Source organism: Syngnathus leptorhynchus, chromosome 1, assembly GCF_054491065.1.
Source record: "Syngnathus leptorhynchus isolate UIUO chromosome 1, UIUO_Slep, whole genome shotgun sequence".
Taxonomy (NCBI): domain Eukaryota; kingdom Metazoa; phylum Chordata; class Actinopteri; order Syngnathiformes; family Syngnathidae; genus Syngnathus; species Syngnathus leptorhynchus.
In genome coordinates, this window is record NC_141195.1 from 19,458,036 (window position 1) to 19,473,539 (window position 15,504).

A 15,504-nucleotide genomic window follows, 5' to 3' on the forward strand; every position below is an offset into this window, starting at 1 on the left:
GAGAGGGAAAATATCGCCACCCCGTGGCTTCATTCAAAGGCTTTCTGACAGTCTGAGGCACGTTAAATAATTTTGCAATTAGATAGCCATTCATTTTCTGAACTGCATATCCTCACTAGGGTCATATTTTGTTTTTTAATAAACTGAGAACACATTGCTGAATTAATCCCTTGCTGACAGGTTCAAACAAAGTTGATTAACTAATTCATTACTGTTTGAAACTCGGAGAATGCATTTGTCCCCTTCACGTTTGTGAACCAGTTGTTTATCTAACTATAACTGTTTACATTGATATACATTTGTATCGTTTACGACGATACAAATGTATATAAATCTACACAGTGATCCGTGCGACCTTTTCGTTCCTAAACTGACGGTCCCGCGTGTGGACATGACGTCACCATTGTTTACTTTTATCGAAGCCACGCCCTCTGTTAGCAACTTGTGGCTAGCCCCGCCGCCAACGAAGCCACTCCGAGGTTCATTCTCCCGACACCGCACCGAGTCCAACTTTGTCTACGCGTACACAAGCTGGTGAGTAAAAGTGGACGGAGTCGTACGGAGATAAACGAATGTTAATCTGGACGCCATATTTATTGCCATATCGACGCTTTGCAAAACGAGAGATGAATCCTTTCGGTTAGCGGCTAGCTTTTGTTGTGCATCGCTACGAGCACCAAGGTTGGGTTTTAAAACACGTTCATATTCTCCGGAGGAGAGAAGAGGAAATTTAGCTTGTGAATAACATGCGCTCATCGAGTATGCTAACTCGCAGTTCTTCGTTCCACTAGCTTCATGTTGGGGTATATCATACTGCAATGGCTGCTTTCGGCGGATGTCGAGTTCATTCATTTTGTACCGAGCATATAGCACATTTATTAATATTGTGCAACACCTATTTGACATCTGCTCAAGCCTTTTCAGATTGCTTGTATTTGAATGTCGAACATTGGGTGACATGACCCATCCTTAAAGTGAAATAAACCCATCTTTATAAATATGCTACTACCAGGACTCTCCTCTAAAACAGATTGGAGAACTAACAAACAACAAGACTGATTATAACGACTATATCGACCGCCCATCCAAAATGAAAGAGACAAACACGTTGACACAATGCATTACGATCGCCATGTGTGCATGAGAAAGTTGAAGTCAAACTATAACACCACAAAACCTCACACATTATTATTTGTTGTATTTTCTTAAAAACAGTTTTGCCACAGTGCTGTTTTTATAATCTAATGTTTTGCTCATAATGTCCTATTTTCTTGAATGCACAATAGTCATTCTCGTTTCTACAAAGAAACTGAACTCACATTTTTGAAACTCAGCTTTTTTTCTTTTGTAGTAACCATGATCTTGAGTAAACACAAGAGAAACTTTGCCTGCAAATGGTGGATATGATTTGGATTGACTTTCATTTGCAGGAATCACTTCACTTTTTTTTGTCATCTTTACAATGTCCCTGTCATTCATTACATAATACTTCTCTGACACTTTTCATGCAGGAAGTAAATAAAAAATTGAATCTGTAACATGGACATCAGTCCCAACAATCCGAATAATTTGATTTCAATTTAATTGTGAGTCTAAATGACTGTTGTATATTTAACCGTTGACTTACATGTTTGATTTACAAGTTTGCGAGCCTTGAACCTAATGACGTTCTCCTTGAGGCAATACCGCCCGTTTCATCTGAGCTTTTCCATCTGCTCACATTATCTGTTTGCCTACTTTATTTACTTTTGTTTATGCTGCTTAGCTTTTGACTCAAGCACTCCCAAGCTGTACACATAAAAGCCTTCTTGTGCATTGTACTACCTGACATGGCCGTTTATCGCACCACCTGGTTAATGGTAAATTGTTCCAGAAGGAAGATATGTTTGCACATAAACACAGACCCAGGGCCCCTGTGTTTACAGTAGTCATGGCAGCACTCAGTTATTCAACAAATAGACCAAGTATGTTCCTCTCACAGTTTCAGAGGAGACTGTTTGCAATGTGTACCGTACGTAGCTTGTTTGTTTGTTTGTTTGTTTGTTTCTTTCTTTCTTTCTTTCTTTCTTTCTTTCTTTCTTTTACGTTGTAACCGGGTTGAATGCTAACCGAATTTCAGATAATTGTGACTAAAAGCAGGGTTTTACCATTGAGCTTGCTTTGGTAACTTTTTGAAGAGTCGCTCGTAACAACCCAGCTAGTACCTTGCTGGATGTATTTGATTGTCCGCGCCTTAAAATCAAGCAACTACACTCAAGGCTTTTAACGGTATTGTTCAGTTTTAAACACATAATGGAGTAAATAGTTGGGGAAACCACGTTTGGACAAATCTCCAAGCGTATGTTTATTTCTGAAATGGAAAACAATTTTCATTTACGCTGAGCCCATCTTTAAGTGCTATTTAATGCCTTTAGACAACATATCCTTCTTACACTTGACGCCTCTGTACGTGCTTTTTTTGCCTCGCTTGCTTGCTCCAGAATTCGTCAATGCTTTGCTGAGGTGCTAATATAGCTTGAAAGGCCAAGTGTCAAGATAAAGCATTGTCCGTGGCTTGGGGTCACGAAGAACCAAACTCTCTATAACAGGTCAACTTAAACGGAAGTCAACCCTGAAATTTTCCCAACAATCTGTTGTAAGTCTCCAAAATAGTCTTATCACGGCATTCTGATTAATATTGCGTTTGTGGAATATGAGTTAAAAGGCTAAATTCTCCCATTTGTATCCATCTCAGGATCATCAGTTATCTGAAGCTGAGCTTTGATTGGTTGTGACCTGAAACCTGACGACTATGATGTCATTTTCAATTGACAACAAATGGCAAAATGGCCAGCCCCTGAGATGTATAAAAATGGAAAAACTTTTAACTCACATTCCACAAACAAAACATCTATCAGAAGACGGTGTTTCGACCCGTTGAGCTGTACAGAACACATTATTACAAATGAAATTTGGGGGTTGACTTCCCCTTTAAGTGATCCTAATTTTTGCGATGGCCACTTTGTAACTGGTAGCTTACTGAAAATACATGATTTAAAAACTATGTAGCCAATCCCCTCATGTTCATTATGAAAAAACGGTCGTTGGAATTTATCATGCTCCTTGACTTGACTTTTAAATAACCTCACCATTGAGATTTGTATTTTCTGTCTACCATTATGCCACAGTTTTCATCCAGCTGTTTCCATTGACACCATTTGTTTGTTTTTCTCAGGTCAGTGAAGTCCAGATGCACGAGTCTGGGTCAGAACCAACTAGCCACGCCATTCCAGCTGTTAGGACACAGAGCGGGAAAAATGCTGAGAATGACAGTCGACTAAGGAGCGGCCATACTCCTCCCCCAGAGTCACCCAGGGTCAGTTTATTCCTGTTGGTTTCCCTTTCTTATACAAACCCTGATTGTTCAGAGTCTCATTTTGGTAACGTCACCTCAGTATTGGAGCATTGCTAGCATTTCCGGAGTACTTCTGCTGAATGCACACACTGAAGAGCACCGTGTGACATCAATGTTTGAATTATGGATGGATGGATGGATGGATGGATGGATGGATGGATAGATGGATAGATAGATAGATAGATAGATAGATAGATAGATAGATAGATAGATAGATAGATAGATAGATAGATAGATAGATAGATAGATGTGAGGTTTTTGTTTTGTGAGTGCAATGTAGCCCTGCACCCCTCACTGTGTCTTTATATTATTGCTGAAAGTTAGCACTGAGAGGGGTGCAGGGATTTTGAAAGGGAGGGAGTTGAGAGGGGGATTTTCTTTTAGCTCTTGTCCTGACCCCCCCCCCCCCCCCCCCCCCCCCCCCCCCCCCCCCCCAACCCCCACATACGCTGACATCGCTGAGGTAAAAAAAAAAAAATCACAGAGAAAATTATTTTGTTGCCGCTTATTCATGTATGAGCTGCCAAGTGGACTTGGGAATGGAGATCAGTTTTTGCCTGTTTAACGGTTTCAAGCAACTAGTTTTTGTGCCTTGTTGTGTGTCTGCTAGGGAAAGTCACGTGTCTGTGATTGTGCAATATAATATTGTGGGTGTTTTTGCAGTCGCTTGTGCTTTGCAGGATATATCTTTTTTTTATTAGCTTTTAGTGCTTTTTATTTTTTTTTGCATCAATGTGTGTGTTTGGCTGTCAGTCATCACGAAGTCCACAAGACCAGTCTTGCAGGAACAGATCTGTGTTTACACTCGACTGCTCACTGGTATGACTCTCAACAATAACAACAACACAAGATGTTTGGACTTGCTGGCTGCCATGGTAACAGGGATTAGGCAAAGGCTGTTGTTGTGTTGATGGTGTCCACAGAAAAACAGAGGGGCCAACCAGCTCTGCCTGTCTGTCTGTAGGGTAGACCTGTTTTTTTCATGGCTTTTGTGGCCACCTTGACTGCATTGAATCTCATAAGAAAGGCCAAACAAGGAGGCCGTCGACTGTTATTGTTAGCCCCAGTGAAATTCTCCGTCAGTTTGTTTACCCGACTCTAAACAGACTCTGCCTCAGAGAGAGATGTTTGTTTGTGGTTCAGACCTTAATTAAAATATGAATCCTGCATTCTGTTTTTGTAAACAGGCTCTGCCTGCTTTTTATTCATTATTTAGTCTCTGTGCAATTTTGATGACTTTGTTTATGTTTACTACAAACATTGCCAGAGCGGTGAGGCGCTCGACAGGGAGCGGGGGTGGGGGTTGGTAGATTGCTGCATGCTCAGTAGAGGATGTTTCTGTGGCACTGGTTGTTTTTGTTGTTGTTGTTGTTTTCATGGCAGTCTAATTCTCCAAGGTCATCTGTTGTTGTTTGGTTCGTTTTGATCTGAAACGGATTGACGGAAATTTCTGCACTAGAAGGTGAGTTGGAAAAATGATCACGCACAAACTTTGATGTTTCACGTTACAAGTTTCTTTGATGGTATGGCATACATCATGCGGTCCAGAACACGGCCTAATTTTATGTGTCCCGCAACTTTAAAAACAATACACTCTACGCTCCTTTACCAACCCAAGTGGTCATAAACATCTCCTTCTACATTTTGTAGTTTTACACAACTGTAACTGTATATCAGTATATGATTACCGAGAGTGAGAGAAAAGAAGAAATAGTCCTAAAATGTCAAAATAAACGACTGACCCAATGTGAAAGTAAACACTTATCTTTCAAGAACACTAAATTGTATGGAAACTCTGTTATCGAAGACGGCCAATGGTTAATTTATACAATTGGCGTTTGAACACACAAATGCAGAAGCAAGAAATGTCTGCTGTAAATGCGCATTTGTTCTCAGAGAAAAACCATAAAGTCAAATGGATAAACATGCAGTCCTGCTCATCTGTATTGGCGCATCCACGTTTGCATACATTCTTTTAAAGCTTCATTGCACTGGTTGTAAACAAACTGTTGGTATTCATTGCCAAAGAGCTCTATTTTTGTCTCATCTGCCCAGAAAATATTTTCCCAGAAAGATTGTATTTTGTCCAGGTACTCCTGGACAAAATGTAGCTTTTCCTTTTTATATGCTTGCCTCCACAAATGCTTCTAGTTTGGCTTTCATAGCTTTCGTTTTGAAACAAAGGAATACAAAGGTCTTTGGAGATGGCTTCATATAAAAATTGGAGGTCTTGTGTTTGCAAATTACAGTACGTACTTCGAATGTCTTCAGACAGTGCATTTGGTTTTACCATTGTGACAATGGAAAAGGGGACAACAGGTGGCCTTTTAAAACATAAGTCACAATTTGTCGCTTAATTCACGTCACATAGACTATTTACAACAAACGATTCTTATTTGTGATTTACCAAAGGTGAGTCACAATGTGTTTGCATACTGATTTACAGGAAAGACTGCCAACGCCAGTGACACAGCGCACTTTGAGTTTCCCCTCTCATTGTTCATTGTTTTAAATAGTTGTTTATCAGTTGCTCTTTCATTGAAAAAGGTTCTCTGTCGAAAAGAAACATTTTGTAATGAGTGTACAACAATTGTAACAATAGAATTTTTCGTACTGACTTTTGTAGTAATAAGATGTTGCAGGCTGAAGCACTAAAACGAGATTTTTAGTAGATACGACAGCCTACATTTCTTTTTGAAGCTCCGTTTTAAGGTAAATTGACTTCTTAATAATAATTTTAATGTGTCCTAGTATGCGTTTGATTTGTGGTTCTGTTTCGTGTTTGTAAAGCGTGTTCAAACACGTGTGACTCGTCACCACCCAACCAACAAGGGCATTCTTATCAAGTGCATTCGTAATATGTTTACTCAAGCGTTTCATCTTGTTTTTCTCTCTGCCAGTGTTTTCATCACTGCGAGTGAAACCACACCCCGTTTTTTTTCCCCTTTGTGCTTTGTGTGCGAGTCTGTTTAAAAAGTTCACAAAAACACCCACTGGCCGGCCAGCAGTGAAAAGGTCCATTTCCTCTGTTGTGTTGCCAGTCGTAATGTATGAAAGGATGAATTGAGCACTCGCTGCATACAGTGGCCCGTGGATGTACTGCATATGTCTATTCTGTATGAAAAAGGTTGGACAACCAAATTCTGTTGATTTTCAGCCTTATATTTGTGACAAGTTAGTGGATATTACACGACAATTAATTACCACATGCACGTGTCGTTTTATCAGCCCTTGCCTATTTGCAGACACAAAATACATCACCTCAAGTTTCGATCGATCACATTGGACGTGCAACAAAGTCGGCTTGTTCGACAGATGTGATTTTTGGTTACGCCTCTTGTTAGTTGATAAGCTCCCACATCTGTTTACATGCTCTCGCTCAAATTTGTGCCTGTTGTTTCACACGCAACGCTTATAATTCGATCTTTGATGATGTCTGAAATTAAGCCTTGGCTGGGCACTGTGTAAGAGGGCTGTTGATTCATCCTCAATGTCTTGGTTGTCACAGGTTCCAACATCGTCATCCATGATGACCCCACCAGCCGAGGCTCCGCCGCAGCAGCAGCAGGCGGCGCAGCAGCAGGTTCTCAGCCCTCAGCAGATCCAAGCCCTCTTCCAGCAGCAGAAGGCCCTCATGCTGCACCAGGTACTGCGTCTGGAAGTGGGGTGCAAACCCGTCAGTTTGGTCTGACTCTTATTTTATGAGCAGCAACAGATTCAAGAGGTCTTCAAGAATCAGCAAGAGCAGTTAAATATGCAGCTGCTCCAACAAAAGAATGCAGGAATTGTTAGCCAGGAGGTAAGTGAATGCAAATACCGATGTATGACAAACATACTTGGGAGAAGAAAAAAAAAATCTTCTCATAAATCCGTCAACATGAAATTAGCAGAATGAAGAGGCACTTGGCTGAGAGCAGGTGTGGGTGTGTGGATGCAGGAAATGTTTTGTTTCTTTCTAAATGTGCTTGTCTTCCACAAGAGGGATGCAGACAATAAAGGGAGTCTTTCTGACCACATTAGTCCATCCTTTGGGAGTACTGTAGCACTAAAGTGAAATAATCGCATTAGCTTGTAACAGTAAGTCCAACATCCCTTCCCATTAATGCTGTCACCGCTCATCAACCGCTAACAGACTTTTTTTTGTTGTCTTTGGGCTTGCTTTTTAACTGAGCAGTATTTGAAGAGATTTAAACTCCTTGCCCGTTTTGTTGTCGTTTGCGCCCATTTGTAAATCACTCCCTATGTGTCCTAGCTTACGGCACAGCAGATTGCCATCCAGCAGCAACTTCTTCAGGCGCAGCAGCAGCATCTGCTCAACCTGCAGAGGCAAGGCCTGCTCTCTGTGCTCCCCACCAGTCTTACCGGTACGTCGGCAATCTTTCATCGCCAGGAGGTGAAACTCGGACAGGCAGGTGGACAGACTCTAACACGACGTTGGGTTTTCTAGGCTGCGAAAACGGCAGCGGCGCGTTATCCACCGGCGGAGACTCCAGAGAGTCGTCCAATCATCAGTCTGCGACCAACGGCCACCCCGCTCTCCTGAAAAGGAAGGAAAGGTGCTTTCCTGTGTAAACTTTTATACATCCTGTTCTACAATATTGTGTGCCTGCACTTTCGTTGACTTACACATCCAGAGATGCATCACTGACACCGGTGGTATTTTCTGACTTATTCCAGCGCCTCGCTAGATGAAAACGTGCCCAGTAGCCACGCTCTCTACGGGAACGGCATGTGTAAATGGCCCGGCTGTGAGACGGTCTTTGGAGACTTTCTGGCATTTCTCAAGTGAGTAGTAGCTTGTTGCTGCAACATTGATTGGACCCTTTGGCGTTGCTTATTTATTTCTGTCCAGGTACTGTGTTTGTGAGATGTCTTGATTAGTGATTTTTTTTAAGGCTTGCGCTTTCCGATATTGATCCGACATTGATCCCCGAAGGTGTGGAAGGAATCATATACTGATTAAAAGGATTACTTGCGTGTTTTGCTACACTTATAACATTTTGAACAGTAGCTACAAAATGGTACCCAGGTGGCACTGCAAACCTATGCCTCAAATCAGACGCCTGGAGATACTCATGCCCGCCCAGACAAGGCTCAAGAACAATACTGGCAAATTAAGAAAAAAACAAATCCTACCCGTGTGTATTTGTAGGCAAGTTAGTTCAGACTATCAGCAAAGCTTCCTGAAATGTTTTATTCAGTCTCAAATCCAGTTTTAAAAAACTTTGGCTTGTGTATAACAAAGTCATACAACCAGTGTGTGCATGACAAGTCCAGACAAAAAACAGGATCTTAAAAAAAAAAAAAAAAAAAAGAATAATTTATGCATTTTCTACCGCTGGCACATTTAACACATTCATTTCTACCCGTGATGTTTGCTGTTCTTAAATCAGCTTTCCCCCCCCCCCGCAGGCATTTGAACAGTGAACACACGCTTGACGACAAAAGCACCGCACAGTGTCGCGTGCAGATGCAAGTGGTTCAGCAGCTGGAACTACAGGTTTGTTTCAAGTAGACCAATTTACATTTTGTTTCATCAAAGAACGGAAACTTTGCGCCGTTACCTACACACAAATGTCTGCCAGCTATGATGCCATGCTGGTTTCACACCACATCTGGAACCAGAAATGGCATTTTTTGACAAGCTCACACCTCCGTCTGTACCAGATAATAAGCCAGTGTGTTTTTGTCACATGGCAGACAGTGAACTTAGCACTTCTCTTTTTCATGTGCTTTGAACATAGCTAAAGAAAGACAAAGAGCGACTTCAAGCAATGATGGCTCACCTGAAGTCGTCGGAGCCCAAAGTTGCCGCTCAGCCCGTAAGTTTGCCGATGACTGCACGGTTCAAGGAATATCATTTTGGTTTTCCTCTCAATTTGTTTTTCCTCTGCAGGCAAACCTTGTGCCTAACATGTCCTTCTCCCAGGCAACGCCGGCCAAAGGTCCCCATATGAGCTTGTCCCAGAGCGCCACGGCGCCTTCCACGCCCCTAACGCCCCTGTCCGAATCCCCCTCGGTCCTCACTCCCAGCGGTGGCTTCAACGGAACCCCTGTACGCAGGCGGTACAGCCGCTCTGTCAGCCAAGGTGAATGCCAAACATCCCCACAGAGCATTTTCAATTTGGAAAAACCAGATTCATTTGAAATTTGAGAGTAAGATTGTTGTTTTTGAACAGATATCGTTGATAATAAGGAGTTCTACCTGAGCACAGAAGTTAGACCGCCATTTACATACGCGTCGCTCATACGACAGGTATGTTTGATGAAAATGCAAAACGCCATGTTTGCAAGAATTTGCAATTTTTCTCTTTACTTCTGGAATATTTCCTTCATCTTCCTCAGGCAATATACGAGTCACCGCGCAATCAGTTGACTTTGAATGAAATCTACAACTGGTTCACAAGAAACTTTGCGTATTTCCGACGCAACGCGGCCACATGGAAGGTACGGCTGCCGGTTTGTGTCAATCGTCTGCGTATCGTAATGTATTCTTTTCTGGAAATGTCCAGAATGCCGTCAGACATAACCTGAGCCTCCATAAGTGCTTTGTACGCCTGGAGAACGTGAAGGGAGCCGTGTGGACGGTGGACGAGATCGAGTTCCACAGACGAAGGCCCCAGAAGGCAGCCGGTAATGGGTGAGTTGGCTAATGCCTTGTTGACGCCACAACATCTCCGACGTTCCGCACGAATGTTTTTTGGAAGTTTGGCGTCTGAGACTTAGTCATTTCCCGCTGAGCCCTGACTTGCTTTTTTTTTTTCCCCTTTCTTTCTTTGCAATTACAGCTCCCTCTTAAAAAACCGACAGAGTTTAGCTGGGTCTGCATCCCAGGTAGGCCCGTGGTGTGCGAAAAGGTCGTACCTTGTTTGACAGGGAACTGGAAAAGTGGATCACTTCACACTAAGCGATAATTGTGAGGTTTTTTTTGTTGTCTTTTGCAGGTTGGAAGTTTAGACTGCAGCGCCTTCTACAACCCGGGTGTGATGGGTAGCATCCCATTGCATTCCCTACCCCACGTCCTCCAGGAGCAGATGAACGGCGCCCTTGCCAACGGGTCCGGCTACCAAAGCGACAGCAGCGCCACGCAATCGCCACCGCAAGCTTTGTATGCCCCACGCGCAGTATTGAATGATCGCTGATGAAATGACTTTAACACCACTTTTGTTCATTGAACTAGCATCAAAGAGGAGCAAGAAGACGGGGAAATCTGTGAAAATTACCCTTACGAATCTCCCGAGAGCACAGACGAGCACGGCCACAGCCCGGAGACGAACCGCCACGACAACAACGGCAGCCCGGAGCGGCTCGGTTTGGACCGCGTGCCCTCTCTCTGACCACGCGGTCCGAGATGTCAAAAGCACGTATTCCAAAAGAGTCCCAAAGCAACTGCTTCATCGACATAACCAAACACTCTTGTTGTTCTTTTATTATTTATCAGTATTTTGGGGGGTTCTTTTTATCTCGTTTTTAATTCTGTACAGTCAAGTGAGATCACACATGTGAAAACTGTCTTTTCATGGTTGATATTTTTTAAACACGAGCATGAGGAGCAGAGAAGCCAAAGGAAAGGGAACACGGATAGGGAGCACTTCACAATTTCAAAAAATAAATAAAGAAAAATAGTTGATTTTTATTTTAGTCATATTATATATGCATTTGTAGAGAGATGATTCTTGATATGTTCACTGCCTCCGTGATCGCATATATTTGTAACAATATCATCAGGTGATTAAAAAACAGAATGTCTTTATACGTGTTGGTATTTTTCACCCCCCACCACAAACATTGCTGAATTTTCTCAAATTGAGCATGTATGAGTAGATGCTATAGATTTACCTTTTACTGTAGACCAACTCTAAGAAGAATAAATTCATCATGATAACTGTCAAAACTGTGGAGTTTGTTTTGTGAAATTGCTCCCATTGGGCATTTCTCTTGTATCCGATTAAATCGGGGAGTTTGTTACAAGTGCGAGCAAGACTCTTTATCCCCCAAATCTCTGGACAAAACATGGCTGTTTATGTCTTGAGATGACAAAAATCGTGATAAATAGTCACAGAATGAATATTCGGCTTCATCAAAGTTGCAGCACAAGCAATACTGAATACTATTCTTTCGCATTCCAAACCAACATTAGCCACAATGGAGTGATTAAATAAGTTATTAAGTTTATTAAGTTAGTAAGTTATAGTTATTAAATGTTATAGTAGAAATATTACTACTTCTGACTCATCTGGATCATCCCCTCTTTTCCATAGTTTCAGCAAAGATAAACAAGGCTGTGTGTGTGTGTGTGTGTGTGTGTGTGTGTGTGTGTGTGTGTGTGTGTGTGTGTGTGTGTGTGTGTGTGTGTGTGTGTGTGTGTGTGTGTGTGTGTGTGTGTGTGTGTCTTTGAATGCACGGCTAATGATTGACACATTCTTTGTGACTGATTGGTTGTCTTTCCATGGGCGTGGTGGGTTCTTAAACATCAAATTTGAAGTGCAACATGGGGCCAGAGAGCGTTGTTGAATGTATAAAGAACCGATTATTCTAATGATTATCCCATCGATTGATTGGATAGTCTGATATATTTTGTTCAGTATACTAATTTTGACTGAATATGACACGAGAGATACCGTTCCACAACACTTGTATCTCTCGTGTCATGACATCACATGGTTACGTGGCTCCCGATTGGCGAATAAAGACGAGTGGAATCGGGACACGATGGATAGATACTCCGATCATCCACACAGAAGTCCGAACCTACACTCTACTGGAGTAATTACGGCCAAAGACAGACAGGTAATGTGATTTTCGAATTTTCTTCGATATATGAAATTTCTTCTTGAAATAATTGATATGATAAGTACAATGAACATTACACTGGTATTGATGTTTTCATTTTTACATTTTTAAATTCATTTAAATTAAAGCTGGTTCCAAATCTGCCCTCGTTTTTTCTTTAGCATGTTTTAATAATAATCATAAAAATAATAATAAATAATAATAATAATGGAATGGTTCACCAGTGGGTGGATTTTTTTTCTGAAACGTCAAAGTTATAAATTACAACGCATGTTAAAATCTGTATTGCTCAAGATTTTTATAGGGAAATGGGAAAAAAGTAAAAACAATTTTCTAAATATGCCAAAAATACATGAACATAAAATCATCTGTGAATAACATTGACTGTAGAACGCTGTTACTGTTGCCTGTTGCAAAGACATTTTGCCAAACTTTAGTCGTTAGGAAGTAACATTTTCTTTGCTCTGCAGGAGATGACAACTTCTCCCTCAACTTCTCCTGAGCCGAATTTTACAGAGCTTGGGGAAAAAGCAACCACTGAATGTGATGGTAGGTTGACATCTTTTTTATAATATAATTAATGTGTTTATAATTTAACCGATAAACATGAATACTTATTGTGTAGTCGGGAATCCGCCCAGTTCCTCAGAGGAGGAAGCACAAATAGGATGGAATGGAGCCGCAATCTTGGAAGCAGGGTCGGACAATTTGAAGAGCAGCAGCAGTAGTGTGTTTTCCTACGATGACTCACACCGGCCTGTCACTGACGGTAGTGTACATGTTGTAATAACCAGCAACACTATTCACAGTTAAAACAAAAGTCTGATGTTTCTCTTTTCCACCCTCAGAGGATTGTGCAGCACTTTTGCTGGCTTGTCTGTATTGTCGCTTCAATGAGTTCACACAGCTGCTGCTGGACACATTGGGCAGGGCCGTCAGCCATTACTTTCCTTCAGGGAATCATGTCACAGAGTCCAGTGAGAGGGAAAATCAGGGATGGGAGTGCTGGACCTGCAATTTGGGACTGGACTGGGACATCTGCAACTCCTGCCAGGACTCGGCAGAACTTCTCGAGCTAGCCATGGAGATATCAGAAGTATGCTATCGCTGAGAAGAGCTCATGGCAGCTTTGGAAGCTTAAACAGAAAAGTAGCAGTGAAAAGTTGTCATTCGAATGCAACCAATGTATTGTGAGTGATCGGTGCAGGAAACTTGAGAGGTGGGTGATGTTTTTCAATGTGGTTGACATTCATTGCCATTCAACGTGCTTTTTATTTTTCGCACAAAAACTAAGTAAATAAAACCCATTTTTTTTAAATAAACCTTTTAATGTTTTTTCTGCATTTAATTTGAGTTCAGAGTCAAGTGTGTACATTAACTACGTATAGTTACACCTCAACAAAACGGAGCAACAAGAAGCAGAGAATACATGAGGATGAACCACAGTCATGACAAGTACATCTGTCTAAATTTGACGTCTCAAATGCAAATGTGTCCTCAAATCACAGCAGGTGGCTTTCATGGAGCATCATTGAAAACACACTCACATTTGTAGGTTCAGCTGAGTTTATGCATGTGAAGGTTGGGACCTGGTTGCAGGTAGGCAACATTGTTTTCCAAAGTTTTAAGAGTTCATCTAAAGAGATTTCTTCTGGATCTCAAGTTTGGCATCAAAAGATGAATCCTACTGGTAGGTAGTCTTTTGTCTGAAGGGAGGTTTGTGCTTTGACTTGAAGTGGAATCCAACCAAAGTGACACTCGCACCACGGAATAAAGACGGTCAAACTTCTAGAAAAGTTAACGAGCCTTAACCCGTTCATTTGAAAGCCACACTTGATTATTACGAGCGCTATAACTACTGTATGGTGGGGGAGCTGACCGAATAAGGTGGTATAGCAACTGTACATTGAAGAACTTTGGCACACTGGCAGCACATTTGTGTCTGTCATCAATTTAAATTACATTCAGGCAAACAGAAATAACAGTGTGAAATGTGCTATTCAAATTAGGGGGATTATAATCCTTCATGTGTTCAACACATAATAAATAACATATGTCGGAAATAGAATAAAGTATCACTGCCGAGAATATATAAAATCTTTATCAAAACAAGCCACCTCTTCCACAACAGAATAATACATTGGCACAAGAATATTACCTAATATTCATGACATGTGGCTGTGTTTGTTAGAGAAGCTTATTCCTTTGACATGACTGGAAGAGTGAGACAAGAACAAAGTTCTACAAAATAAGGTTTCTTTTTTTTTTTTAAAAAAAAGATTTACCAAAATAAAAAGAAAATGTGTAAAAATATACATTTAACAGAGATAGGTTTAATCACAGTTAAATTAAAGATTGTTCTCCTAAAACAGCGGTCCCCAACAACCAGGCCGCACAAGGAGGGGGGGAGAAAAAAAAAAATAAAAAATTAAAATTATATTTATATATATATATATATATATATATATATATATAATAAATAAATAAATAAATAAAAAATCGACGATCAATTGACTCAAGGCGCTAGTCCCAGTCACATTGTCATGTGTTTCCGCAGTCGAGCCCGCAAAGTTAGCAAAAATGAGTAAGAACTTTTGAAAAATATAAAAAATTTGGAGTTTCTCGCCCAATTACATCCGTCGGTGCACCTGTGCCTCTTGACACAGGTGAATTCAGGTCAAGACGCTCGTCCCGGTCCCGTTTCAAAGCTAGCAAAAATGAGTAAGAAAAACTGATGTTTGGAAAGAGGAAAAGGCCCAATGTGGAGACAGAAGAAGAGGCTTCAACTTCCAAGAAAAAGAAAGCTGGATTAAAATCAAATCAGAATATCCTGAGATCGCCACAAAAGCACTGAAAACCCTGCTTCCCTTTCCAACGAGATTTTCTGCAGCTACAGGGGCGACCAAGTGCAGCTTGGACCAGGGTTGATTGAAACTAACAGACTCGGCAAACCGACATGAGTTAACAAAACGATAACATGACCGACTGACTAACCGAAACAGACTTGAAAACAACCGCAACCAAAAAGACATGAAGACAACAGACGAGACAAGAGACTAGAACAATCCGAAAGGGAGTGACGCGCAGACAGGACTTAAATACGAGACAGTTAACGAGAGGCAGTTGACGGCAATTACACTGATCAGAGCACAGGAGGGGAGGGGCGAGCACACAGACACACGAACCAAAACGACATTAAAACAAGGTCACAAACTGTGACACTACGGAGCAAATACTTCATGGTGACTTTTATTTTTATGCGCTTTGTATTTGTTTTTATGCTAGTCGTATCATTTTACTTCATCGTATTGATATAT

General features: G+C 41.3%; 2 protein-coding genes across 3 annotated transcripts; both read left to right on the forward strand.

Annotated features, from left to right (window-relative positions):
• The first annotated feature begins 388 nt into the window (after positions 1-388).
• On the forward strand, positions 389-11,149 carry LOC147062526 (forkhead box protein P1-B-like). Of its 2 annotated transcripts, none has more exons than XM_085923073.1 (16): positions 389-534; positions 3,215-3,355; positions 6,903-7,040; positions 7,104-7,193; positions 7,647-7,758; positions 7,842-7,950; positions 8,072-8,179; positions 8,807-8,894; positions 9,139-9,216; positions 9,291-9,483; positions 9,574-9,650; positions 9,740-9,841; positions 9,907-10,034; positions 10,183-10,228; positions 10,339-10,502; positions 10,575-11,149. In XM_085923073.1, exons 2-16 carry the CDS (start codon positions 3,230-3,232, stop codon positions 10,729-10,731), a joined length of 1,716 nt encoding a protein of 571 aa, XP_085779199.1. In that variant the 5' UTR covers positions 389-534; positions 3,215-3,229; the 3' UTR covers positions 10,732-11,149. The 2 variants fall into 2 exon arrangements, with proteins under 2 accessions (XP_085779199.1, XP_085779200.1); XM_085923074.1 differs by having other exon boundaries at positions 9,324-9,483.
• Positions 11,150-12,096: 947 nt separating this feature from the next.
• On the forward strand, positions 12,097-13,484 carry mdfic2 (MyoD family inhibitor domain containing 2). Its single transcript, XM_085923482.1, has 4 exons — positions 12,097-12,184; positions 12,658-12,736; positions 12,813-12,956; positions 13,036-13,484. The coding sequence occupies exons 1-4, from the start codon at positions 12,107-12,109 to the stop codon at positions 13,296-13,298; spliced, it is 564 nt and encodes a 187-aa protein (XP_085779608.1). The 5' UTR covers positions 12,097-12,106; the 3' UTR covers positions 13,299-13,484.
• Positions 13,485-15,504: the final 2,020 nt, after the last annotated feature.